At 42.8% G+C, this 27,829-nt stretch overlaps 1 protein-coding gene across 5 annotated transcripts in view; it reads left to right on the plus strand.

Annotated features, from left to right (window-relative positions):
• RCAN2 (regulator of calcineurin 2) overlaps nt 1-27,829 on the plus strand; it is an 87,775-nt gene that overhangs the window by 21,575 nt on the left and 38,371 nt on the right. Inside the window, exon 1 of one of the 5 annotated variants that reach the window (XM_080587413.1) lies at nt 19,183-19,458. The exons of the other annotated variants lie outside the window; for them this stretch is intronic. Coding sequence (XP_080443539.1) covers nt 19,372-19,458 — 87 coding nt within the window. The 5' untranslated portion in view covers nt 19,183-19,371. Of the gene's footprint in view, nt 1-19,182; nt 19,459-27,829 lie in introns of those variants that run through there. 5 annotated transcript variants of the gene reach the window in all.

A 27,829-nucleotide genomic window follows, 5' to 3' on the forward strand; every position in this document is an offset into this window, starting at 1 on the left:
TTCTTGGGGAAGTAGCTCTGGTGTCCTGATACCAGCTTAAGCCTGCTGGATTAGTTGAGATTTCTCATGTGATATCTTGGGATCACATGATTGAACATATGGTCGGGGGTTAGCTGGTTACTCCTGGAAGTCCTGCATGTGAAATAGGGGCAATCATTCTAGAAACGCCTAATAGAGAAGGAAGAACGCCTTTTAAAGAGTTGTGCAAAATCAAAGCCTGGGTGCACCTTCCTTACGAGCCCCTAAAGTAAATAATGGTTACTCCAGAGGCTCTTGGAAGAGCTGAATGCAGAATACAAAGGCAGGTCCTGATGTGAGGGGGTACAACTTGGATCTTGGTGGCCATCAGTGTCAGAGATGATGTGGTCACAGTGCTTTACCAGTGTCTGCACCCACAGGCAGCAAGTGGGCAGCAATGTGTTGAACTTGAAGCACAGGGAAATAAAAAAAAAAAAAAAAAGGGTGTTGGGAGAAGCTTATAAACTTTATTTCTTCCTGTTACCTGATCTTTTAAACCATAGTAGGAAATATGGCATCCATAGAGCAGAATAATATTTGAAAGCCTTGGAATGACACTATCAGGACCTCTGCATTTCCTACCCAGAGTTCTTTGCATCTTGCAAAACACTTAAAAGTCAGAGTTTTTTCTCCTTCCTTAAAGGACAAAAGCAAATCATTTGGAAGCCTTTAACCCCAAAATGGTGTCCATTGATTTCTCATCCTGGCATCCCTCTAAGTACTTGGGATAGATGCTTGCATGCTTGGTTAGAAAGGTTAGAAAAAACATCTGAAGTGGGAAGTCACATGGTTCCTTTCCCTTTGCTTTTTTCCTCTTTCTGTTTGCTTTCCTTTAGACAACAGCTTCACTTCTGGTGGGTTGTAAACTCAGAGGGTGCTGCTGCATGCATGTTCTGTTATTTCATACTGTAGGTCCTAATTTTCAAATTACCTTACCTTTAACTAGAACATGCCTCTAGGAAAATGACATTTATTTTTTAAAAACCTCTTTGTGCAAGTTACTGTGATATCTCAAGTTTTGAGTGTCCATTAAACTTATGGGGAATTTCAGACAGTTTATACAGTTGCTCCTACTTGAATAAAATCACTGCCAGCTTGGACATTGCAGCTGAGCTGAAGCTGCGCTGAAGCTGCTGAGCAAAAGCTGAGTAGGAATTATCTGCAGGGTTTGCACAGAACATTTTATACAACTGGAATTTAAGTGCTCTGCAGTGCTGAAGGCAGTCTTCCAAAAAGCAAGTATTGATATAAGCACCACGGGAAACCGATTGCTTCTTAGTGCTTTATATTAATAAATAGCTTTTAATACTTCTTAATTGTCTGCTGAGCTCAGAATTCTAATGTGTTTTTAAATATCCAGTGTTTCATCTCTGTGTGTATGTTCCTCACATTTTCATATTTGCTCAAGACTTTATGGGTCTCCTACTGTGGCAGCTAACTTTTGATGAAATAGCTTCTCTGTTCTACTGACACCAGTGAGCTGGATCTAGAAGTCTGAGGATTTTTAAACAAGCACTTAATACAGGGTTATGTTCTTCTTTCTGGAGTTAACAGGTTTCCAGTGCTTAAATAAATCTTGTTCTTCTAACCTGAGATGAATGGCTGGTATTTGGTAGTGGATTCCTTCAGAATAGGTTGATAATGCCTGGAAAGAAGATGCCTGGATTGTGCTGGAAGGGTTCAGAACCTGGCCCTTAGGAGTGGCGGTGAAAAAAAAAATAAAAATACATAAATAAAAAAGACCTCCGGTACAGAAATTACTCGGAACAAAGGCAAAACCTTTTCCTGGACACTTTGCTTTGCTGTCCTCATGTGCTCCTGAAGGTGTCAATAAGGAGCATGTGATTTCTAAGAAAGCATATCAACCCTCTGCCACCCTTGGGTCTGCAAGATTAAATTTCTTTTGCTTTTGTGCCCAGGAACATGGCTGTAGTAGACTGGGGTAGTTTCAGTCTCTCTGTAAAACTAGCACTTTATGTTCCTGTGGTGTGATGGTTTTACCCAGCTGGGCAGCTGAGTTCCACCGCAGCTGCTCTCTCACTGCCCTTCCTTGAAGGAAAAGGGGGAGAAAATATGATGGAAAGGGCTCAAGGGTTGAGATAAGGACAGGGACATCGCTCAACAGTTATCATGGGTAACACAGACGCACCAGTGGGAGATTAATGTAATTTATTGCCTATCACGAGGGGACTAGAGCAGTGAGAAACTAAAAACAAACTAAAACCACTTTCCCTGCATCCACCCTCTTCCACTTCCTCCCCCAAGTGGCACAGGGGAAGGGAAATGGGGGCTGTGGTCTGTCCCAAATGCTGCTTTTTCCTCTGCTGCTCCCTCACGCTCCCTCTCTGCCCCTGCTCCCCGTGGGGTCCCTCCCACGGGATGCCGTCCTTCCCGAACTGAGCCTGCGGGGGCTGCCCACAGGCAGCAGCTCTTCAAGCACTGCTCCCACACGGCTCCGTACCACGGGGTCCATCCCCCAGGAGCAAACTGCTCCAGCACGGGGCCCCCACGGGCGGCAGCTCCCCCCAGAACCCCTGCTCCTGCTTGGGCTTATCTAACACGGGGCAGCTGCTGGATTCTTGTCACAGAGGCCACCCCTGCAGCCTCCCGCTACCAAAACCTGACCGCACAAACCCACTGCATACATAAGCAGTGAGTTCTGTACAGCCTAGGAAAAAATACAGTAGCTTCTTTTCGTGAGGGGAAACTTTTTGTTTCTCAACATTGATAGAATGAATGTGAGCTTTTATTTCACTTTCAGGATGTGTTTTCCCTTTCACTGCTGGAATCCCTGGTCTGTCTAAATAGACTCACCAGAAGGTGGAGATAAGGACCTTTTGAAAAGCTCGGAAAGGAAGCATGGGAGCTTTTCCCTTCTTACTGGTACTTTAAATTCTCCACTTGAAATATGCCAGTAACTCAAACCATATATTGTATTCAGCTAGCTGTATGAGTTTGGTTCTTCATACTGGCTGATACAAGGGTATTTCTACCTGCACCTATAAATAATCTTGGATACATATTAAGTGAAAAATCCTTAGTAGATAGTTTGGAGTCCATGCTGTGGGGAGGAAGCATAAATGAACAATTACAGACCTGTCTGGGGCTTGGGACCCAGCTTCACAGGTTTATCTTTCTATCCTGGCTGGCTGCTTCATCTGTGTATCAGAGGGCTCCCTTACTGTCCCACCTAGTGTGCCAGGGATGTTGTTAGGGTAAATGCATCGCGAGGATTATTTAAGACACTTAACATACCGTGCTACTACAAGTAGCTCATGAATGTTGCTTTTTTTATTATATATTTTTTCCTTTTAAACAGGGAGCGGTGGAAGAAATCCTGTTGCATTAAGACAGTTGGAATCAGATCCACATTTGTGCATGCTTGTTGTCTTATTTCACAGTCTTTTTGAAGTATGTAGGATCACTTGGAAAGCAAGGTGCTGCATAAGATGGATAAAGTAACAGCCTGGCTTAGACAAATGGGATCAGCTAAAATAGGCAGTGGTAAATGATTTATTTAAATTTACCGTGTGTTTGGAACAAAATGGAAAGATTGAGTACTTCTGCTCTTCAGAGACCAGCCGTGGTAAGGAGACTGGGTTTTGTTTGAAATAACTTAATAAAATTCTAGTTTTGATTCTTTGCATCTCCCGCTTCCAACTTAGAGGTATATTACTTGCGTCCTCTCCACTATATTGGGGGAGTGATGTGGGGGGTGTTCCATGCATCCTGAAATATTTGAATACATCAGTAGCTTGAATATATTGAGTATAAAAATATATACATTTTTTCAAGGCTTGCAAACAGGTCTTACCTCTCTCTAACTGATGATGTGATCATTGAATTCTACTTGCCTGTACCAGAAGATGGTAAGTTCTGCCATTTCGAATTCCCTCCATTGCGTACTTATTGAACCCTAGAGCAGAGGAACATAAAAGACATGGAGGTGAGCATACATTTTGGGATATATTCACTTCGCAGATGCGGTAGAGAAACAGTTTGATAAATGTAGTCTGTTTCATACATGGGCCCAGGAGAAAAAACACAAAAAACAACTGAACTTCATTCAGGGTTATCACATATCAGTTGACATTGCACCACTTCCTACATGCAAGCATTTCCTCCTTCACAAAGAAGGATGTACATTCTTTATGTTAACTTATATCAATTACAAAAGACAGATGAGTTGCAGTTAATTGAAGAAAAGTATTTTTTGCTCTTTTAATTCTCTACTCGGCGCTAGGTTTGGTTCCTGTCGTTGTACTGAATGACAAACACTTCTCCAGTGTTCTGCTGCACGAAGCTTTTAGAAGTTTATGCCCTTTTAGTACAATAAATAGAAGTTTTACCCAGACAAAAACTTTCTGATAAGTTATCAGCTAGAAAGTTACAAATGCCAAGCCAACGTCTTATTTTTATTTTATGATTATTTCATTGTTTCACATGACGAAACTTAATGAAACTTTCCTTATCTGAATCTTAAGCTCTTTGGGATTATGATTGTTGTACATACAGCACCTAAAACAATGTGCTACACTCTACAGGGATAAACAAGAACAAAATGAATAATAAAAACTAGTGATGCCAGGAATTCTTTTTTTTTTTTTGTAATGACTCTGACGCTTCTGTTATATCTTGAGTGATCTTGCTGATGTTATTTCGTATTTAAGCGTCTTTAACTTTTCAATGAATGTTCAGTGAACATTTAATTATAAACTTCCCATTCCAGGTGCTATTTCCCAATTGTTTTACTGTGTGTAGAAGGAATTAACTCAGTATATTTGCATAAACTGAGCGTGAAGAACTGTTTTTGCATTCTGTGTATGAATGGGCAGATGATAAACAGCCCCACGCAGCAGTACGGGCTGACTGGCTGGGCAGCAGCTTGCCAGAATCGACCCGAAGTCCTGGTGGACACTAGACTGAACGTAAGCCCCCAGACCTCCTGGTGGTGAAGAATGTCGAAGATATCCTGAGCAGTATTAGGCCAGGTTGGGGGAAGTGATCCTTCCCCTCTGCTCGTCCTGGTGAGACCCAGCGGGGTGCTGCGTCCAGTTCTGGGCTCCCCAAGGTGAGAGAGACGTGGACATGCTGCAGAGCCCTGCGACGGGCCACGGAGGTGGTTAAGGGACTTGAGCCCTGTATGAGAAGAGTCTGAGAGAGCTGAATGCTTAACCCAGAGAAGAGAAGGTTCAGGGGGATCTTACCCGTGTGTATAAATACCCGACTGGTTTGTGGGGGAAGCGAAGAAGATGAAGCCAGGCTCTTCTTGGTGGCGTCCACTGAAAGGACAAGCAGCAGTCGACACGAAGTGGAATACAAGAAATTCCCTTTAAGCATAAATGTTTTTACTGTGAGGTGGTGAAATGCGGCCGCAGTTTCTCCAGAGGCTGTGGAATCTGCAGTTTGGAAATCTCTGAAACCTGGCTGGGCACAGCCCTGAGTAGCCAGCTGCGGTCTGACCCTGCGCGGAGCAGGGAGGTGGAGTGGGTGATCTCCAGAGCTGCCTTCTACCTGCAGCTCTTCTGTGGTTCTTACTCATCCTTCTCCCCTTTAAATAATAATAATAATAAAATTACAGCTTAAGACTGTCTTATAAAGAATTCCTAAAAAAAATAAAGCTCTGTATGAAGTAGAATATTTTTAGTAGGCTCAGTACTTTAAACACGAGTGTTGGTGTGCTAGCATCAGCCTTCTGGTTCCTGGTCCATGCCTCCTGTTACGTTTTGGTTCAGACTGTGGCATGGTTGTAATTCCTGCATAGGCATGAGAACAGAAGGAGGATTAAAACTCTCAAGCTCTACCCTACCACAGCCTGTTTGCACCCATGTAAATTAATCATTGTGGACCAATTAATTTAAAACGATTGGCTGCTTGTACCAATTTAACAGTCATTAGAATATCTTTATTGTACAGATTTGGGCACTTTTTCGGCTGGCACTTCTCGAAGTTTTTACCCAAATTAAAATCAGGCTCTGTGGAAATAAAATAGCTTCCATTGTGTTCTTAGTTTAGGTTATTAATGAGCTGTTAGACTTGGATTTGATACTGTATTCCCAATTTACTGATGAGACATCATCCATTGTTGCTCTGCCCTTCGTTGTCTCTTGTGATAGGAAGCCTCTTTCATTTGTCTTGGAACGTTTCCTTTTTTTACCTGACTTCAACTCCAGCTTTTATGCTGCTGACAGAATCAGCTTCCCACTTGGTATCTGGCTCCCTGAATCCAGTTGGCCTGTTTTAATGGACTTTTTCCATTTACGTCTGCTTTGCTGACAGTGTAAAATTTGAGTGACTGGAAATGAATTCCTGCTCTGTTTCTGACGTCTTTTTTGTTCTTTTGTGCTGAATATGTCACAATACCGTTGTCCTGATTCCAGGTGACAGACCTAGACAATCCATCACGTTTTACCTGTGCTCAGCAAACTTCAGCTTTAAGAACAGTTCTTCGCCTCCATCTCTGCAGCTGAAAGCAAGGTAGTGGCCACGGCAGTTGCTTAGTGGAGCTGACCATGAGCTTGGATTTTGTGGTTCCCACGCTTTTTCATTATCAAAAATTGCTGTTAGGCTTCTTCCTTACGAGTTGTGGTACTGATGTTCCTGATGGTGCAGAAAGGCACGGAATAGGAGCGTGCTCAGGCTTCTCTTCTCCTCCCCCTGGCACTCTGATGTACTCACACTGCTGTTCCATCTCTCCATTCAAGTTTATTGCCCCCTTTTGCTCCTTCAGGTTACTCTCGTCCTTTTCTCCAACCGCAGTACCAGTGCAGTGCTGTTAGCGTTCCCATGGACATCCCAGAGCTCGTCATTTCACGGCAGGTGTGTATTCATGTGCTGTGCCACCACCAGCATATTTTAGCTCTCTTCTTTAAACTGTACTCAGTGTGAAGCTGAGTTAGGAAATGACATACATGTTTCTCTCTTGGAAGAGAGAAAAATAAAGTACAAAATACTTTTCCCTCTCTTTACCTGGAAGCATTCTGCTGCTGAAGCCTGGGATTGCGCTGACTTTTTACAAATACTAATTACATTACCTTCCCAGTGCCGCCAGTCTGCGATGAATTTGTTTTCCCCATCTTCATCTTCCTCTGCTTTGGAGACACCTCTGTCATTAAGCCACTGGCAGTTCCATGAATGTGTGTCTGCTGCGTGGGTTGTCATGGTTTGCGTGCGGTTCTCCATTAGCATTCCAGATAAAATCACTGTAATACTCCCGTTCGATAGAAGCACAATTAATAGTAATAATCCCATTCAATAGAAGCACTATTAATAGTCCTCCTCCAATCTGGTACTTTGTTAGTGCTGTTCTCAGTGCCATCACCTACACCTGGTGGTTCCTATACCGATCCCAGCTGTGCTGTATTAGTGAACGATTTGCTGTCCCGTTCTATATCAGGTGATTTATTGCATGTGATCCACCATTTATATATATGATATAAGGCTTGCTGGACAAATTCTATTAAAGGTTTGCTTTAAAGAAAAAGAAAGAGCCAGTTGCTAAAATGTCAGCAAAAGTTTCAAGTATGTGTATTGCAATGATCTCTTCTTTCAAAATCTATTCCAGAAATATCTTGAAGTTTTGTAGGCTTGTTCTTGCCTACCACAGTTCTGCCAATATTTAAAAAAACAAAAAAACAAAAAAACCCCCTTTTTATTCTTGCCCAGTCATGTGGCGTAATGGCTTTGTGACAAACCTGGACACATAAAACTTGATGTTGACCTAAATCCACCCCTTGCCTTTGATTTGAGGTGAAAGATTGGGGTTTTATTACAACTTCTAAATAATGCATTAAAATAAGAAAACAGTCAAATTGCCCCGAGGAGCTGTGGGTGCCCCATCCCTGGCAGTGCCCAAGGCCAGGCTGGATGGGATTTGGGCAGCTTGGGCTGGTGGGAGGTGTCCCTGCCCATGGCAGGGGGGTGGAACTGGATGGGCTTTAAGGTCCCTTTCAGCCTAAACCATTCTATGAAATAATGAGATTTCAGGATATGGGACAAGATTAAGTAGTTAGAAAAGTTTATGCTGCAAAACAGGCAGTAGAGAAGGCTCATATACATATATATTTTAATTACTTATTTTTCCTTCCCCCAGCCAAGCAGCTTTCAGTGGCTCTCTTGCTGCAGCAAGTTCTGCACAGTCATGAATGACGAAGTGCTTGTGATAGTGGGAGGAAAGGAGCTTGGGTATGGTTTTCTTTTCCCTGCCATTTTAAAAACTGAAATCTCTGTCACAGATCCCTTTCTGTTCTTACAGTTAAATTTAAAGCTATATGGGCTGCAGAGCCCTTTTTATTTATGTCAGCACCTCCACAGCATTCTGTTAACTAACGCATCCAGGCTGCAGATAACAGCACATGGAGTCACAGATTATGGTGTGGACAGCTCGTGTCCTGTCCGTGAGAAGCTAGCAAGCCATGTGGGTCAAGAGCTGGGCTAGAACGTGACCTATAGGATGTGCGTGCTGTATAGAAATTACCAAGCTGCTTTTAAATCATTTGTTGTAGATGATTTTTCACATTGATACTATGTGGGAGAGTTTGGCTCGTTTTGATGCAGCATAAACAAAGTCTGGCAAGTGTTTTGTTGCTGTTTATAAATGCAAGAGGAAAAGAAAAAAAAAATTGGCCTGAAGTTTGTCTGAAAATTAGTTTCTAACTAACAGAGCATTTGGATTTGGAGCAATTTCCAGGTACTAGTGGCGGGGCTAAAAACCTAACTGCTTAGCAGATTGAGCTGAATGCAATGATTACTAAGGCAAACAGATGCATCAGAAGGGATTATGAAGTCACTGAGAGACTTAATGAGAAGATTCTTAGCAGGAAAAAAAAAAGGGAAAAAAGATTATGCCTTTGCTCTGAAGTATGTACCAGCCTTCCTTCAGGGTATCAGCTACCTGCGCTGCAAGTTACTGTTCTGGAAAGCAGGTGCGGAGGGCTGCTCACAAGTCAAGAGGGATGTAACACAGAGTCTTCTGATTGTGCTTTGTGTCAGTGAGTCCTCTCTGTACTAACTTTTTTTTAGAAGTGAGCATCCCCTGCAGCTCAGTTCTGATCTTCCACAAGTTCCAGTCTGGTATCTCTATCCGTAAGTCCTCCGGGCTCCTTGAGGGTTAAAAACCAGCCCAGTGTCTGTACAGCACCAAGTCCAGTACCTAAACGTGACGCATTTTTGTGATTTATAAAATTATTATTTCCCATTAAACAAAGGAGCCAATACTTCAATTACAGACAAAACAACCACGAGAAGAGCAGATCTGGACAACTGAATTCTCCACCAAGGAGTGCTAAAGTGCGCTTAACCTACAATCCTGTCTCCATTTCAGAGGGGCAAGGAATTCCTTTTGATTTTGCACATTAAGCTGGCATGAATGTTTTACTTCTAGGAATTTGCATAGTGATAAATAAATCAGTGAAAATAATTATTCCTATTAACGTTAATAAACTGAAGAATTTATTTAGTAGATTGAAACGCAGCAGTTCTTATGGCTTGGGAACGGTTCAAAGGCATTAGAGGAAAAGTCAAAGACTCGGGGCTGGGGGTTGGATTAGCAGGCCATTTTAAATACAGCGTTTTTCCAGATCTTAAAATGACATTTTAAATAAATAAAATCTTCAAACCAGTCGAGGCCTTGAAGATTCTTTGTGGTGTTATTTCATATTTGATAAATGCTCTGCCTTCCAGAAGGGCTTTTGCTATCGATGTGTTTTCAAAATACGAAGAGATATTTAGTAGGTTTTGAACATTATTTTACAGTTTTGTAATTAGCCTCACATGTAAGTAGAACTTAATACAGATTTTTTTTTCTGTCCATCATCCACCTTCTCTTTCATATCTTTACAGTCCCTGTTTCGTTCCTGTCTTTCTGCATGTCAGAATGAGCTTCATCAATGAGTCTCTTCTGGTCCCCATGGGGTGGTGATGCTGCTGAGCTGGGCTCAGTGTAGGACGGTGGCTGTTCCTTGTCCCTTCTCCCCGAGCTTCCTGGCTCGCAGCGAGGCGGTAGGCTGCTGGGACTGTCTTTCAGTGGCTAGCGAGATACTCTTTTAATCTTTTATCTGCAAATCCTTATACTAAGCCCATCGCTCCTGAGTGGATTTGATGCCTTGAAGACTTCAGTAGCCTTCTCTAAGGTCCGTCTAACATGGGGCAGCCCTCTGCCATGCAACAGGCTGTGTCTTGGTATAGGGATTGTATTGCGGGGGAGTTTGTGATCTTTTAAAAATCTTCTTACTGTATATGGCCCGGTACATGCCCCTTCAGAAGTTTGGCTGCATTCTTTGGTGTATATAAAATATTTTGTAAATAGCAACCAGACACTACAATAATATTTTAAGTTGCTAAAAGAACATCGACTGAACTGGGAATATACAGCTCTTTTCAGCTGCTCTGTCCAAAAGATAAGAAATTATTTTTTGTTCAAGTGCTAATTCATTCTCCAAGGAATGTCTCTTGGCTTGTGACTCTTCAACTACTTCCTTATTTCTTAGAAACATAAACATGCGTGAGATGCACTTAGTAATTTAGAGTGGGAATAAATCCACATTAGCTGCTGAGTATATCCTTTCCATGAAAAGTGGTTGCTATTATTTGATATCGCCCAATGCCAGAATACTTTTTAGCAGTCTTTTAAGAGCTAATTTAAAGAGTTGTGACCTTCTATCCTTCCTCTGTTTATGTGCCTTTTGGAGCATGAATCTTTTCGAGTTAATGAAAACAGTGCCGTGGATTAAAGCAAAGCAGTTCTCAATTCCTTTGAGAGCCACTGTTACACCCAAGGTGCCTCTTGCAAATGCTGTAGTATTTGGGCCTGGTTTTATCTCTGTGGCCTGAAGAAGTGGTAATGTAATTGGTGATATCTCAAGTGAAGTAGAATTTTGCTTGCCCATCTTAACTTCGGATGGTGAGTTTGAAACTCTGACTGTAACTCAGTTTATGGCTGTGATGTATAAACACTAAGTAAGATGTTAAATTACAAATTAATACTTGTATTTTTTGTCTTTTCAGTAACTAGGGAAACTGAACTGCCTTTCTACAGTAAGTCCTACTTTTATGCTCACAGAGAGGAAAGTTGTAAAACAAATAAGTGACCTCCAAACAAATACAATCTCAAAGTCATGTTTCACAGTAAACTTCAAAGGGCCTAGGATGGAGAGGAGTGGGTTGTTGTAGTGAAACTTCTGCTGCTTTGAAGTAAGATCAGTTTTATGTCACTTGCCTGTGTTTTTTAGTGTACCCACTATTTCATTATTGCCAATCTGATCTTGAAAACACATCATAATGCCTTTTTTTGGAGGGAACCAAAATACAGAGTGCAAAAGTGATTTATAACTGTCTTAAATAGGCATCTTCTGAAACCATTAGAGCTTTATAAAAATTACTAAAATATTAAGTAAACTGAGAGTGCAAGACAGAAGACTGAAAAACTGTTTTGATCTTTTCTTGGGCTGGATCAATGGAAGACTATTCCTCAAGTTCTGTTCTAGTTGGGGAAAAATGTCTGTCCTTTTAGGGAGAGGAAAAGGGGGGAAACTGATCCTGACCTCTCACATCCTCACATAAGATGCAGGCTCTTGCAGGGGTCATCATGGTTTCTTTCTTTTCTTTGTGAAATCATGAGATCAGCCTGGTGGGGAGGGACTCAGATAAAGCCATTTTATGAATAAATTACAAATTTACTGTTATTTGGGAATTACTCATATGCTATATGTTGGGGAAAAACTTGGTTTCCTTAGCGGGGATTTCAAATTTCATTCTAGAGACCTTGGAGAAGCTTTATACCCCAATTTGCATCCCATATTATCTAATCACCAGCCATTGTATGAACATAAATCAAAAAATAGTAGCAGGGAACATCATTTATCAAAATGGAGACAGTGTATTCTCTCTTTAATGAAGAAAAGAACGAAGAGTTGTAGAGGGTAAATTTTAATTACTGACACTTTAGGGTATTTTCGGTTATTTTGTCTTTCAGTTGGATGAGGGAATTTCACAGAAGGGAAAGTCTGATTTAAGGAAGTGTTTTAGTGAAATAAATACCCACTTCCACCCTATAATATCAGGAGAAAAGAGCAATTACATAAGAAATCTATTATTCATTGCTTCATTATTTGCTGTCTGACCGCATGCTGTTTGACAGTTTATTTTTTTCCTTCGAGCCGGACTGCTTTTGCTGGCTTGGCAGTAAGCGCCGTTCTCTCGCAGCGCAGCCATTAAATCTCTCACCTGCGTGTCCTGTGCAGCGCTGCGGTTCGGAGATAAGGTTGGGCTCTCGCAGCCGCGAGCATTGGTATTCCGGGCTCTTCTTTCAAGGGCATTTGGCTGTGATGAAGCATCTCAAATGACAAGGGAAACATACAGCCATGTTAAATACCCTTGCTAGCCTGAGACAAGGAAGGGGAAATGGAAATGATTCTAAAATGCATTTTGAAGCCTTTAACTGAGTTTTTGGATAACAGTAAATCACGTTTTTTAGGCAGGAGCATTTCAGGCCGATCCCAAACTGCATCATCCATTAAATGCCTGGTAATGGAGCATACCTTTCACAACTTACACTTAAAATCCAAATAAAACACAAGGGGGCTGAGCTCTTCTGAATGTGTTCCTGCATGTTTTGTCCAAGGTCACTTAGGTAGTTCTATCAGGAACTGAATCCATCTCTTCGGAGTCTTGCTCCCATGTTAGTCTAGGAGCACCAAAATCATAGAATCACAGAATATCCCGAGTTGGAAGGGACCCATAAGGATCATCGAGTCCAACTCCTGGCACCACACTGGTCTGCCCAAAATTTTAGACCATGTGACTAAGTGCACAGTCCAAACGCTTCTTAAATTCAGACAGGCCTGGTGCAGTGACTACTCAACCTGTGTAGATCAGGCCCAGGGAAGGATTTGTGTCTTCGTTCCACTGAAAATGGTTACGTGCATCGACTTCCTTCCCCCGCCCCTATATTTGGAAGCTGAGGGCTCTGAATGATAATGCAACATTAAAAGTAATTGAACGATTCTGACTCAGAGTTGAAACTTGTGTGTTCCCAAATGAGACAGCAAAACGATCTTGGCTAAGTGACACACTCTTTTGCTCAGATGCTGAAGTATTTTTACATGATCATATGTGGTGCTTTGAGTGGCTTGATAGTTACCAAAGGAGGAGAAATATTCCATACTGTTTATGATTTGTCTTATTTTCTGACTCTCGGATTCTCAGACAATGAGACCTCTAAGTTTGAGCGGCGAAAATTTATTACTGACAGAAAAACAAAACATTACAGAAAAGTTTCCTTTCCAAAAGTCAAGGGCAGCCAAGGCACGGTTCATCTAAAGGATTTTCTAAACTTTACAGTTAATGTATTTATGAGAAATGTATTGATTTAGGGTTACTCGAAGTTTAATTAAACTTTCAGTTTCTCTCTTTTTTCTGGCCAAAATTCTGCATCTTTAAAAATCTTCAAACAATAGGAATGAATGTTTGCTATAAGAAGGGGTGTCTGGGAGTCCTTTTTGTTCCCTCACAGTTGTTAATTCAGAATTTTTAGGAACTTCAGCTTGGGGTTCAAACCCTTCTTGGAAAACCAGTGGTTTTGTAGCTGTGGGATCTCACCCCTAGTGCCGTGTTTGGTTTTGGGCCCCTCACTGCAAGAAGGATTTTGAGTTGCTGGAAAGTGCAGCGAAGCTGGTGAAGGGACTGGAAAACAAGATGTACGAGGAGAGGCTGAGGGATCTGGGGTTTAGTCTGGAGAAGAGGAGGCTGAGGGGAGACCTCGTGGCCCTCCACAGCTACCTGAGGAGGCAGCAGGGAGGAGGGTGTCAGTCTCTTTTCTCAGGTGACAAGTGGTAGTGAGGAAATGGCCCCAAGTCGTGCCGGGGTAAGTTTAGATTGGACATCAGGAAGAATTTCTCCATGGAGAGGGTGGCCAGGCATCAGAACGGGCTGCCCAGGGAGGTGGTGGAGTCCCCATCCCTGGAGGTCTTTGACAGATGTGGACGTGGTGCTTAGGGACATGGGTGGGACTCAGTAGGTCAGGCTGATGGTTGGACTTGGTGACCTTGAGGGTCTTTTCCAACCTAGATGATTGTATGACTCCTATTATCATAAATAACAGTTAATATTTCTACCCCAAAAGATACTTTATTTGATGTATAGATGCTCTAGTATCTTTCAGGAATTCAAAGATGTTCTAGATGTTGTATTTTATATCTGCTTTATTTCTGTATTCGTATAAGGCCTTTCTGGCCTCTGAAAATTCATGATATTTTGGCAGCAATTGAGAACCTGGGAGTGAGTATTCCCATGCAGGTAGGTTCCTCAGGCGAAATACATTGTGGTTGCAGCTATTGACTGCTTGTGGGGAAATCCATTAATGGATATTAATGGAATCTAGGGGGTTTTCATCTGTTAAGAAGGGTTTATTTCAGGAGTTTAAATTCTCACAGTGTTATAAAAAGAGGCGTAACAGAGTAACTGACGGTGTAACGTTTGATGGCTGTTCTGTTTGGGGAATTAAGAGTGGGAATTTTATTTCCAGGTAACAGTGAATTCACTTAGCTTGGCTATCCGAGCATCAGGTAACTCAGTGTGTTATCTGAATGGCTTTCACATCTCCCGTAACTTCAGACATCTCTTTCTGCATCGTGTCCTGAAGTGCCAGCCTTTCACCCTCGGCGATACACCGAGCATAAATTGAGGCATAGCTACAGGTGAGGAAGAATCCTTCCCTCGGTGCCTGGTTCCACTGGTCTGCTGTGTTCCTGGTGCGTTCCTCTGGACCTCTTACTTATCTTTACCTATTTACCTTCTATTTTTCTCATGAAGAAATTGGACTCTCTTTGTGAATGTATGTTTGTAACTACACGTATATGAGAGAGCTTGGCTTAAACGCTTTTGACTTTTGTAGTAGGCTGAGGAAGATCGATGGAGATGCACGTTGTTAAAAACGTTTGAGCCAGACAATGTGAATCTATTTATAGGGTTCCATTCAAGCACCAATGGGTCATCGATGTGGGGTTTCTTTTATTGTCCTGCCTTTGTGCAGCACCATAAACAGCGTGGTAGGCACCTGTGAGCAGAGCTGCTACAGAAATAATCCTACTATTGGTAGTAGTAACGAGCACAAGCTTTAGCTAGGGAGCAAAAAATGTCACTTTGGCTTCTGAATTTAGCTGGTATTTTTTGTTCTAATGTGGCTGCTGTTACCATGAGGTCCACGCACAGGGAAGTTTCCCCAAGGCTAAATCAGTAATGGTTTGCTTGCAAAAGGGGGTCAAGATTTTCTGCAGTTGTTTTAACGACTGGACAGCTGAGCTTGGAAAGCCTAAATTATGGCCCTATTTGTGTGTATCGGGCTGAGCTGGAGCTATGTCTATGGGAACGCTGCAGGAAAACAAAAGCTACGCGCAGAGGAGTAACGGTTGTAGAGCAGGGCTGCATTGTCCCAGGCACTGAACGGGCTGTGGCTGGAGGATTGGCCCTGGCTAGAACAACACGACTTATTTTCCATCTGATTTGGGGAACTTTTGCCTTTTTGAAGGGGATTGCTGATTCAAGTATGAGACTTGATCGTCAAGTGTTAATCATCGGAGCCCAGTGATGTTAGTGGCTGATGTTGGTTCCTGTGAAGAGCAAGTATCAGCTGGAGTGACATTTAATCAGTATTGTCCTGGCTTCCAGAGCCTGTTTGGTGGCTGTACAAGTAACTAACAGCTCTGTATTTCAGTACTCAGCTTAGATGTGCAAGTAGGTCTGGGTTGCTCTTAACCTCACTCTGAAATATTCCCCTGAATTATTCACGCATGGCGCCCGTTTAATTCCATGCACAATTGTTACTATGGTCAAAACATGAAACACATCAAAAAACTTCCGCACGACTGCTGTTCAAAGCGCTCTGCTTGTTCTCCGCCCTCAGAATTACTGGTCGGGGTCTTAAGCCTAGCATAAAATGGGTAGGGGGCAGCGAGAGAGTCGAGACGCACTCCTGCTGAATGCCAACAGAATGCCGCTCCCATTAGCCATGGCTCAGCTCACTGATGTCTGAACTGCTCTTCTGCTTCCTGCACCTTGGCTCCCGTCGCAGAGCACTTTGGTAAGTTTTAAGGGGTGTATGTGATCCAAAATTCCTCTGGCTCAGCACCTGCCAGCAAGAGAGGGGCTTCCCTGCACCAGCAGTAGGGCGGAGGTGGTGACCCGTAGCAGTCTTTGATCTGGAGAACCTGCTGAAGGAGTAGCGTCAAGCGTGCTGAGGTGCACGCCTTCTGTATCGATCACCGTTTATGACCTAGGATGCTTTAAATCAGGCGTGAGATATGGCTTTAGTTTTCCTGGGAGTTTGGTAAATTGAATTTAGCAAGGCCGTCTATAGCCAGAGATCAGAATTTCTTTTAAGTAAATGAACGAATCTTTCTTTCAGTTCGATGGAAGAACAAGTCTCCTGATCTGGAGGAAGCAGGCAATATTAACCTGACAATTTAAAATGAAAAGTAAAATAACGTTTATTAACGTTAGGTGAGGCTCTGAAGAGTTGCACAGTGCCCTAAAAAAATCTCAGGTAGGATTTTATCTTGACTTAAAATGAGAAGTGAGTAGTGACATAGAATATATCCATCGGAAGACCTAAGCTGAAGTACTGAAGCACGCTGTGGAGTTCTTCTACAAGGTAATCTCTGGTTTCCCAAAGTGAACCCAACTGGGGATGTCTCTGTCAGGAGCTTGCTAAAATACCCCAGGAGCTAGAAGAGTTTTAAGGGAAAAAGCTGGGTTATGCATAGGAATAGGCAAGAAGAAACTAAAATAATTGCAAAGGGTTTCTTTACTAGGGTGGAGTGGGAAAGCTGCGATGATTCTGGTTTGAAAGGAGATGAGAAGTAGAAGCGCAAGAGCAACCGTGAAGTGGAACAGGTCAGCGTGCACACCGTGTCCCAGCACTCGCAAGACTAAGCAGACAGGCTATTGAAATTGAGAGACGACAGATTTAAAAATGAAAAAAGGGAAATTGTTACAGGATTATCTATCCAGCCTGGCTCTGGGCTGGGAGATCCTTTTCCCCTTGCTGCTGTGAGACCAGGCTCGGGCCGGGCGTCACTGTCGCGTGCGTGGCTTGGGCCGCCGCTCGCTGTTGTCTCATTCCTGATATATTTTCCTTTGCAGAGTTTGTTGCAGATTTTGTCTCCTGTTGGTCCATGCTGCTAAAACTCTCGCTAGGCTCAGATACCCATGACTCATCTTTGCTTTCAGTGCTTCCTTCCAGCTCTTTGAAAACCACTTAGGAACTTTTCAGCTTTCTGATGACATGATTTTTCCATTGCTGCCTACTTAGAACTTCAGTCAGGCATCTGTATGCTTTTTTTTCTGTGATATCTCATATATGCGATATTCAAATATGTGCATAAAAGTTCTTCTAAACATGCACAGGAATGTTAACTTCAAATTCTTTGCTAAAAATATTTTACTGTAGTTTGTGGGGGGGGAAAAAACAAGTGACTGGCGTAGAAAACAGCTGACGAGCCGTATTCATTCATTTGCTGCCTTGTACTGTCCTATCTATTTCTGTTGATCTCTATATTCCCAGTTTGTAAAATCTTTAGTGCTGGGATAAGTTTCTAGTCTGGTTTCGGATCTTCCTTTGCGATTGCTGCTGACGGGGTTACTATAAATGCAAGTTAAAAAATGGCCAAGTAATTGACCAGAACTTGGAAAAGAAAGTTCTGATAATAGATGTCAGCTTTGCTGTATCAGCATCCAAATTTACTGCCAGCTCCCAGGGGTGAAGAGCCAATTTCTCAGCAGAGGTTGTTCTTTTGTTAACTAACCTGCAGGTCCCTGCGCTCCCCAAACTTCTGGCGCTGGCAAAAGAACGAGGCAGGGAGCTGGGCAGCTTGAGCCTGGTGTGGACCTTCTGCTTCCAGATGTCCCGGCCATCCTTTTGGTGCAAGGAACTCGAGGCCCTTTCCCCAGGTGTCTTTGTTTTGAATTGCGTAGCCTGCAGCCCCATCTGAGCTAGTCCTGCACAGTCAAGTTTAAAGATCAGCAGCAAAGCGTGGGCATCATCCCGAAGCGTGGTGCGAGCTGCAATATGTCCCAGTGAAGCGGAGTAAGCGGCACGGCCCCTGGTGCTGAGCTGCGTGCTGCTGCTGCTGGGTTTGTGTCGGCTGCCGAACAAGCTGAGTGCACGGCCTGTGTTTGCTGCGGTGTGATGGGCCTGCAATAGTTAAAGGTTTTAATTCTGCCTGTAAATCTGACCTAGCCATAAATGTCATCTCTAGGACAGCAACAATTAAAAGTGATCTATGGACGGCGAGGATGAAAAATGAGAGGAAAAATGACGTTGCAGCTCCGGGTAAAGATCAACTTTAAAATACCTACAAACTTGGGACTTTTATTTCTTGATACATCTCTTTCTGATGTGAAAAATAAACCGATGAAGCACAGACACACTGAGTTACTGGGTCCAAACCAGCTTTACTTAGTGCGTTTCCTTCTCAGCTGTTGCATTTGGGAAGAAGTAACTCTAAGGACAGGTGGTACAAGGGTTGCTTAATGTGACATCCTAATTTCAGGGGACATTTTCTTGTTCTGTTCTTTGAAGGGCTGTTGACTTCCGAATCACGGACAGACATGCCTCTGATCTTCCCGAAAATGAGTCAGGGTGTAACTTGTGTGTGTAAGTAATGGGGTCACATTTGCAGGATGTTGATGGCTTCTGCTGGTGGGACGAGATGTTCTCTAATCCCCTGCGTGGGGTCACGTCGCTTGCTGTATGGGAAAGAAGAGCTAGTAAAACAGAATGCTGACTTTTTTGTTGCTTCTGTTTTATTAGCGCTCTGCTGTGGATTTTAAGGTGTAATAAAGTAATGGATCGTACCGTAAGCTTGGTGGCTTTAAATGCTGGGTTAATTTACACTCGGAGCGGAGCTTTCAGTGTCAGGCGATCTTTTTTTGCCAACATAAGCACTCAGCTGAAACAACAGCTATGACTCAGTTGCCAGCGAACGCTGCTTGAATTGATTTAGTCGGAGTTCAGATTTAGCACATAATCATGTTCAATTTGATCCACTGTGCTGCCTAGAGATAAAAGGGTTGAAAAAATAGATTTAGCTTATGTCAGTCTTGGTGGTGATGTCATTGCCATGAGAGATGGAATAGCGCTGTTACTATGCTCCGCCGGCTCAGTCGGTGGGTGTACGAGGGGAAGGCAAGGAGCAACTCAGATAAGTGCAAAGAGCTCGTGGCGGAGGCTTGCAGTTATTGTCGGCACTGAAACAAAATTTCGGACTGCTCAATAGCAAATACCGAGCCGAAGATTTTTGTTTTCTTCCGGTCGTTTGTTACTCGGAGGTTGCTTAACTCTGTGTACAAAAGGGGGGGATGCCAGCCCGTAGCATGGACTGTGATGTCTCCACTCTGGTCGCCTGTGGGGTTGACGTGGAGATTTTTGCCAACCAAGAGGTTAAGGTATGCACCTACTGTTCTTTTGTTGCAGAAGCTTCTTAGAAAAGCCTGTGGGAGCGATGGGAATTTGTACGTAGCAATCCAGGATACGGAGGCAGATGAGATTCTGCTGCAGTAGTAAAAGGCACGCCGTTAAAAAATCTGTTAATTAGGGGAGAGGAACGTGGGAGAGAAATGTGCCTGCTTTTTACGGTGGTTTGATAAGCTGAAAGCATAGCCCGGTGTTTACTCTTTCCTGATCTAAGAAATGGGTTATATAACTGGCATCTGTGTATGTGCATGTTTCATGTTCAGAACAAACCATTCATTGTTAATTTTGTCGAGATATTTTTAGTCCGGTTTCACTTTTTAGATCAGCCGTGCCGTGAATGTTATTTATCAATATTGACGATCTTCAGCTGTCTTTACTCATTTGAGCAGGAGCCGGTCCTCGTCTTCAGAACCCAGCCGAGCAGACGAGCGTGAAATCTTTGCGAAGGGTTAAAAGTTTGGAGCAAGTATTTTGGTGCATCTGCAATAGAGCAGAATACAGAAAGTTGTGCATCTTGCATCTCGTATGAATACCTCAAATGCTTAATTCAAAGACTTGATATGCTGGGCTCATAGTCTCTTAATTAGACGACTACTGTAGAAAAATCATTGTATGTAATTGCTTACTGTTGAAATCAATTATCTTTCTCATTTGTTATGATATTACTACGAGAAAATCGCTGCAAATTAAGTTTGAAAGAGGAATTTTAAGTATGCTTTTCACAGATCAGCTGAAAGAGCTCAGAGGCATAGCACAGTGACATTCAGCAGTTTATTTAAAGGACACGTACAGACAACATTAGTTCCTAATCTGATTGCCTTGTTCTTAGTATTAGAAGAATGGGATGGGGGGGAAAAAGGCTGTACAAATCTGAGGTCAAATTCTGAACCCCTGTTCTGTTTAACTCTGAGTCATACCTTGAAGCCAATGGAAATATCTGGAAAAAAAGCATTTTCACTCGCAAGAGTTTATCCTGACTCTTATTCCCCTGTTGGTTTGTTACCAGGTGATATCACACACACACTGTGTACAAATGCTTTTATGTTGCTAGCAAGAGATTCTCGTTAATTTAAAAAGCTTTTTCTTCACAGTTTAATACTGGATTCAGAGGTGCAACTGATGGGGAATAATTCAGAGGAGTGGTTCAGGTGGACAGTCCTGCCTGCATCGGGACACGTTTCCTGTAGTGCTTTGAGTAGTAAAATGTTTGTTGTCTTACTCCCTTTCTTAAATTGCCTACAGATTTGTTATTTTTTTTAGTTCTAAATTTAGAAATCGACCTGCATTGACATAGGCTCATATTGGAGTGGCTGTCTTTTAGTGTCTGGTCCACGTTGAATATTAGGCTGTGCAAGATATTAAAGTTGCAGTGATCTTCCTCTGTCCTTATTTATATGGCAGTAGCGATGGAGAAGTAAAAATTCAGATTCCATAAAATCAGCAGGAAGCTCTCCACTGACTTTGGTGAGAGTTAGATTAGGCTGATTTAAGCTGCAGCATCTGAAAAGCACGGCTGAAGAACATGGGCTAACAGAGAACAAAAGGCTGACGGGGACATTGCAGGAACTGAATCCCTTTCGTGTGCCTTTACTTGGACTTGCAGTGCTTTGTTTGCTTCGGTTAAACCTTCCCCTTTTTTTCCCTGGCGTCTGAATTCAAACGCAGCGAGTGCAAAGACTTTGGGTGTATTTACAGCGGGACTGCACTGCAGACTGCACTGCAGCGTGGAAATGGTAAGCCGACTTCTAAGTTGCCTGACTTGGATGCCAGAAGCAGACAGTCCTCGGCCACCCGTGGCTCGCTGCAGACCCATTTTCATGTTGGTGCCAACAAATGCTGGGGCAGGATGCTGCATGCTTCCCCCAAGCTGGTCCCTGGGACCCGTGTACCCAGCAGACCGTAGCGTGGGCACCCTCTTGCTGGAGCTGGAGCGCTGCCGGTGCTTTTGAAGGTGGGGAGAGCTTCTGCTACTCTTGGCTCACTCCGAGAATTCCAGCAGCAACGACAACAGCAAAAAACCTGTGGGGTTTTTGTTTGCAGAAGAGGTTCGCTTCAGCTTTCTGATGGTGGTTGTCAGTAGAAAAACGGTGACTTTGAGGGGAAAGTCCGGGTTTCAGGTTGGAAAGGATTGAGGCCACGGGTGTGGAAGTTGAAGGAAAAGAGCAAAAGCGAGCACAGAAGTCCCTGCCTTCAACTGGAAGGCACCAGTATCACCCAGAACTCAAGTCCCAGGTTGCTGATGTGGCCAGGGGCTGCCCCATTTGCCAGGCCTGCAGCAGAAATGCTCAGCGTGTGTTGGGGCTGTGGAGCAGGTGACGATGGTGGCTCCTTGGAGCTGCGGCTTCTCCTGAGCAGTGGTTTGCCCGTGCTGGAGTGCTCGCATGCTAGAGAGGCAGCGGCTGCCACTGGGTGCCGGAGCAGAGCGAGCTGCTGGGCTTAGTGCTGCTTTCCCACCCATGGAAATGACCTTATCCTGCAGGCGTTGTGCTCGTAGCGTCTGGCAGACAGGCTCGGAAATGCTCCATTTCCATTTGGCCTCTGGAACAGGAGAACGCTCGCTCGGTACTGAAGGCAAAGCTTTGTAGTTTCGCCGTTTGGAGCGGCTCATCCTTGCGCTAAACACATGTGGGTGCCCTGAAACTGGCAGCTGGCCCACGGCGCTGACACCGTTGGTTGGCCATCCATGAACCCATCGAACGGGCCTTTCGCTCTCTCTCAGCTGTTGCTCTGAGCTTGCCTTTTATAGCCCCAAAATTGGGTCAGGCTAATCAAGTTGCTGCTTAACCGTGTAGTGCCTCTACGTCAGGAATCAGGAAAGTTGAGAAGATATCCGTAGAAAATGCGTAGTACAGTTCTGCTTTGAAGTTCACCTGGATAATTAAGATTCTTCTTAATGAAGAATCTCTAGATGATGAATTTATGTAATGTTTGTTACATAAGCAATTAGTTAATGAATATCTTGTTTATTTCTAATCGAGATATTCCAGACGTTACCGAAACAGTGGAAGAGAATTTAAACTCATACTTCCTACTCAAAGCAAAACGTTCTTATATTACCAAATCTTCATGTTCTCTCTTCAGTTACATTCACGTGCCATTCGGCTAGGCAGCAATGCATGGTTGGAACAACCAGGCACTGGTGCAACAGAGAAGAAATATTAATGATAGAGACTGATTAAATTTGCATCTGAAGACAGTAAGGTAAAGTAATGCAGATAGGAACATTACCTTAATGCAGGAGAGAAAAATAAGGTGGAGATGAGACAGGCAGCCAAGGAAGACAGTAAAAATAGTTCCTCTATTTTGACCGTATTGCTTTGGGGCATTAATCCCCACTGGAGCAGGATCTCTGTCAATCTGTAAACTCATTATTTAGTTCAAATGCTACCATGAGCATATTGCTAATGATATTTGTTTGGGATGTATTTGGAGGTCAGTCTTGCCTGGTAGCTGCCTGTGAGAGGTTTAGCTGTCTAACACCGTATCTAAGCTTCTGAGAGCGAAAGAATATTTGGCTCCTGTGTTCTTTTCACCCCCGCTTCAATTCTCCATTTGTAAAAGTGGCTCACTCGCTCCCAGAGATTTCTGAGGTTTAAAGTTTAAGTGCTCTAAGACTAGAATCAAGTGAAGAAAGCTGTAGAAAAAGGGAAGTGTTGCTGCTCTCTGGATACTGCCAGCTGCCCAGTGGTAGAAATCCTGCCTTGTCTGGGGAGTTTCAGGGCATGTTTTCAAATTCTTCTCCTTAGCCACATAGCCTTGGTTTAAGGGAAGAGATTGTTGCACAGTCATGACTCCAAAAACTGGAGACACAAGAGGAAAATCAAACAACAGCATGACCACAAAAAAAGAAAATAATCCTGATAGCTGAAAGACCTGTTTTATAATCTCTTGCCATTAGTATTTTCTGTACCTGATAGTTCTTTTTTGTTCTCATAGTTCTTGTTTGCATGTAGTGTTACATCTGTAAGATCTTTGATATGCAAGTACCCAAATCCCAAATCTTCTGTTGTTGTGTTGCTGGGTTTGTTTTTCCCCTCCTCAGAATAAGTTTTCCAAGGTGAAGTTGTTTTCAGGTCCACAGTGATCTAGTGCAGCGTTTCTCTGAAGGCCTGTGTATGTGCACTCTCACGTCAAAGACTTTTGTCTCAAGCTTTACCGATAGCTTGCTGGTTGTTAGCATGACTTGGATATTGAGCAAAATTGTATGTTTCGAGGGAAATGTCTCCACTAACCACGTTGCATGCATCTCCTTATTTTAATAAACATTTTTGCACATAGATTAATGGATATGTTTTTATAGTTGCACACTTTTTCCCTTAATATTTTCCAGGAGTGATTATACCGAAGGCATTAAATAATCTACTTCGTTTTGATCGTTCGTGTGCCAAGCAGCATGTTTGCTTTGGAAGACATTATCTGATCATATGCAGAATGCAAACAACCATGACAGTGTGGTTTCAAGCAGTGAATTCTTTCTTGGTGAAGAGATGCTGAACAAAAAGAGTAGCACAGTTTATCAAACACTTGGGTAAAGCTCAACTTGCCAAGGCTCAGCAGCTGGCCAAGCAGAGCGTCTGCCCAGCACTCTGTTGCTGCAGGGTTTTCTGTTGTCCTTCCACACACCTCAAGGGGTGCCAGGAGCGTGTGCCTGGCCTTTTACTGAAAATTGCCCCCATTTATAAGGCTCGGTGTCAGTAAGCAACTTCTCGTCTAAGTGCCAACAGAATTCAAGTTTTCCACAGAGGAGACTTCTGAGGCTCATGTCAGGGTACTGTCTGGGCCTCCTGTATTTATTGACTTCCAGTGTTGAGTCTTGACTCTTTTGTTTGGCTTAGATCGTACCAATGACCTTCAATTGCTACTAGCTTGAGGCATGATTGCTTAGCTGCCCCCTGCACTAGCAGCAGTATAGGATATTTAACATTATTATTTGTCCAGAGAAAAAAAATTAAACTTTCCCCCTTTTTCTCCTTGGCAATGTTTCTCGATGCATACGCAGCCATAATGTTTGTCGTCAGCCAGAACCCCCAGATCACTTTCCACAGGGCTGCTCTCCAGCCTCTCATCCCCAAGTGACTGGGTGTGGCTGGACTAAGCTATGTATGCATATTTGTGACAGAATATATTTTGTATACCACCAAGATCTGTTCTCTTTTAATGTATCTTATTCCTACCTTCTTTGTCTTCCTTCCTGCTTCATCTTTCTGGAATGCGAGAAGGAATTGGGTTTTCCCTTGTTGTTATTGTACCGTGTGGTAGATGATACTAGAAATAAGTAACAGTACTGTTGAAAGGATCCAAACGCTAAGTGATACGTTACGACACGTTATGTCAAATTCTGAGAGTGCTTTGGGGACAGTTCTTCTTTCAGCAAATGGAGGTGGGTAATTTGTATCGGATCTTCAATTTCAAAGTTAGCAATTAATGGAAAAATACTTAATGGCAAGTACTTTTGGGGAAAATGATTTTGAAGTGCGTTTTTCAAATAAGGAAAGTCTGAGATTAGATGGATGAGGAATGTCATTTTTTAAAACTCATCTTCAGCAAACTTGTGGAGCTGGTGCACGGTGCCTTCTTGGAAGATTGCTTGAGAGCTGGAGAAGTGTGTGACAATTAGCAGTTAAAACGGCGCTTCTGAGTGCATGATGGAGATCATCCATCCAGACGCGAAGGACAGATGGGATGTGTGTTAAGAAATTGTTGTGGCTAGATCAGATACTCCTTTTGCTTTACAGCAGTTTAAGGCTTTGTATATGAAGTGAAAACCAAGTGTGCAAAATAGTAAAATGAATTTCAGTTAGCAGTGGGTTTAAATATAAACAAGAAAAGTTCTATAGTGCCTAAGAAAGAAGAGGAAAGAGGAAAGCAACGTGCAAATCCAATAGCAGCAAGAAGACAGCACCGAACAAACAATGCAGAAAAGGTTATGGTATGACTGATTTCATGCGTGGTTGTATAAAGAGCTTGACAGATAATCAGCTAACTTGATAGAAACAAACAACAACAAAAAACCACCTAGTGTGGTGGTCAGAGCAGAAGAAAAGTGCCAAAAATACAGAGGTAAGGTATTCAAGTATAGAGGACCTGATAAAATCTATCGAAGCATGCGTTAGGATATAGCTGAAATAATGTTATATATATATATATATATATAAAATAATCGCTATTTGAAGTTATCTTTCAGAATTCATCAGTTACAGACTGCTGAGGGTTGGAAATGGGAAGAAATAGCATTGGTGCTTGAGGAGAAAGGGGAGAAAGGCGTGGATAATTACAGATAATCTTCTCTAACTTGAATTCTGCAAAGCGTGTTTGTGAGTACGTAGGAACTACTAAGGCCTGGGTTGTCCAGAGAAAATCATGTTAAATCAATTGCCTTCCTTGCTTGGCGGGGCAACCGGATAAGTGGGATAAAGGAGGCATGGGAAGTAGATATTTTGACTAAAGCTTTCACACTGCTCCACAAGTCATTGTCATAAGTAACGTACAGCCTAAACACAGTTCCCATAAGGTGGGTGCACAGTTTCTTAAAAAAATGCCTAAACCAGAAGTGGTTCATTCTCAAGTGGTGAAGCCATTTAGGTAGACAAGCTCACGTATTTCTTCCCACAACCAAGTTTTTGTTGCCGTTTTCATTAATGACTGGTGTGACAGACTAGAGAAGAAGCTTTAAAATTGTGTGGATGATGGGACGATGCCGTGCTGGTGGGGCAGGGTCAAAATTCTGAACAACCTGAAATTATGCAACAGCGAAGACCAGAGCAGAGGAGTACACTTGGAGAAATCAGTTACAGCTCTATGAGGAAATTTGTGTGTCTAAACAGTTTTAATGCCAATCTCTGGAGTTTCCTGGGTGCTTGCTAGTGTAGGTGAGCCGTTCCTCTCTTCAGGCTACTTAGACTTCTCAGATGCACACTTTTTGTCTGTAAAATGAGATTTAATGTTGCCATCTGGTTTACAGATCCTAAGAAGAAAAGTACTGAAGTGTGAAAGGTACTGCCTTTCTCTAGAGAGGCAGCTGATTGTGTCACAGGATTTCTAGGACGGTGTGACCAGCCAGCTACCTGTGGGCTACTGCTAGTCCTTGAACCATAACCAGGGGATTGGTGAACTGGAAAAAAATCTTATTAATTGTGACAGCTGGGAGCGAAGCCAAATGCTTTGTGATAGTAATGTGTATGCAGTCATAGTAATAATAAGTATGCTGCTTATGTTATAAGTAAATTATTGACGTACTTAAAGTTTTAGAGATCTGGGAAGTTGATTTTTCTTTTTAACAGTGAATGAATAAAGAGGAGGGGTGTTTAGATACCAATTTCTTGCTGTTGTAGCAGATAACTGGACTGCAACTGTTGAAAAACTGTTGTGATTTAAGCTACGTGCACACAATCCTAACTCCCAAAGGAGAGGTATTTCTTGGGGTAAGGGACACAGCTTTGAGTCACCAAGTAGTGCTGAATAAAACCATTTCCTTGGCATCTAGTAGCAGAGAAACAGATTACCCAACGCGTGCTGCATCCAAGAAAATAACAGAACATTTTTGGATGTCATTGGCTAGATGTTTGCTAAAACTTCTGCTTAAGCTCTAACTGTTCTCTATAGTGTGAAACAAGCAGAGCAGGAGGACAATAAGGCTTTTGTACAGGGGAGGTTTCAAATACCTTCGATAAGGAGAATTTACTTTCCAGAGAAAGTAATTGGTATAGATATGGTAAAACTGTAGTAAATGGGAATGTGCTGTGTAAAATAAAGTAAGTAGCTGATAACAGCTGCAGATTATCTTCAACAACTCTATTTTGAGACCACTTATCTGTAGGAAGCTACCATTGCTTTCAACCTTTTTTGATTCATCTGCCCCTAAATGTTTTCCATCAAATTTGAGGTTTATCTGTAGCAAGTCTAGGTCTGTTGTGTTCCTGATCTGTGTACCCTGTACTCAGTCTGAGGGCTGCACTGAGGGACTCAAAGAATGGATGCGTTCACTCTTAGTCGACAATTTTAGTTGATAATTTGTCCTTCATAATTAAATAGTAGTATCCCATACTGATTAAGGAAACACTACAAGCCAATATTGAAACTGAAAAATGGAAATTCTGGTTGTGAGCCCCAGTGAGCACAGCCCCTGCAGTGTGGTGACTTGCAGCTGGCAGGCTGAGACCCTCAGAAATTGCTGGTCCTGTGTATTTTTGTGTCATTTAAAATCTAATTGCACCAAACTTTAGTTCTTTAGGATCTTTCTTCAGAGTCAGACTCCTTGAGAGACACATTATGGACTTGCATAATGGCATTGGGAAGGCAGGTAACTTCCTTTAGGACACAGAGACGGCGTGAAACTGGCACATA

Source organism: Anser brachyrhynchus (assembly GCF_964034855.1).
Source record: "Anser brachyrhynchus genome assembly, chromosome: 3".
NCBI lineage: Eukaryota > Metazoa > Chordata > Aves > Anseriformes > Anatidae > Anser > Anser brachyrhynchus.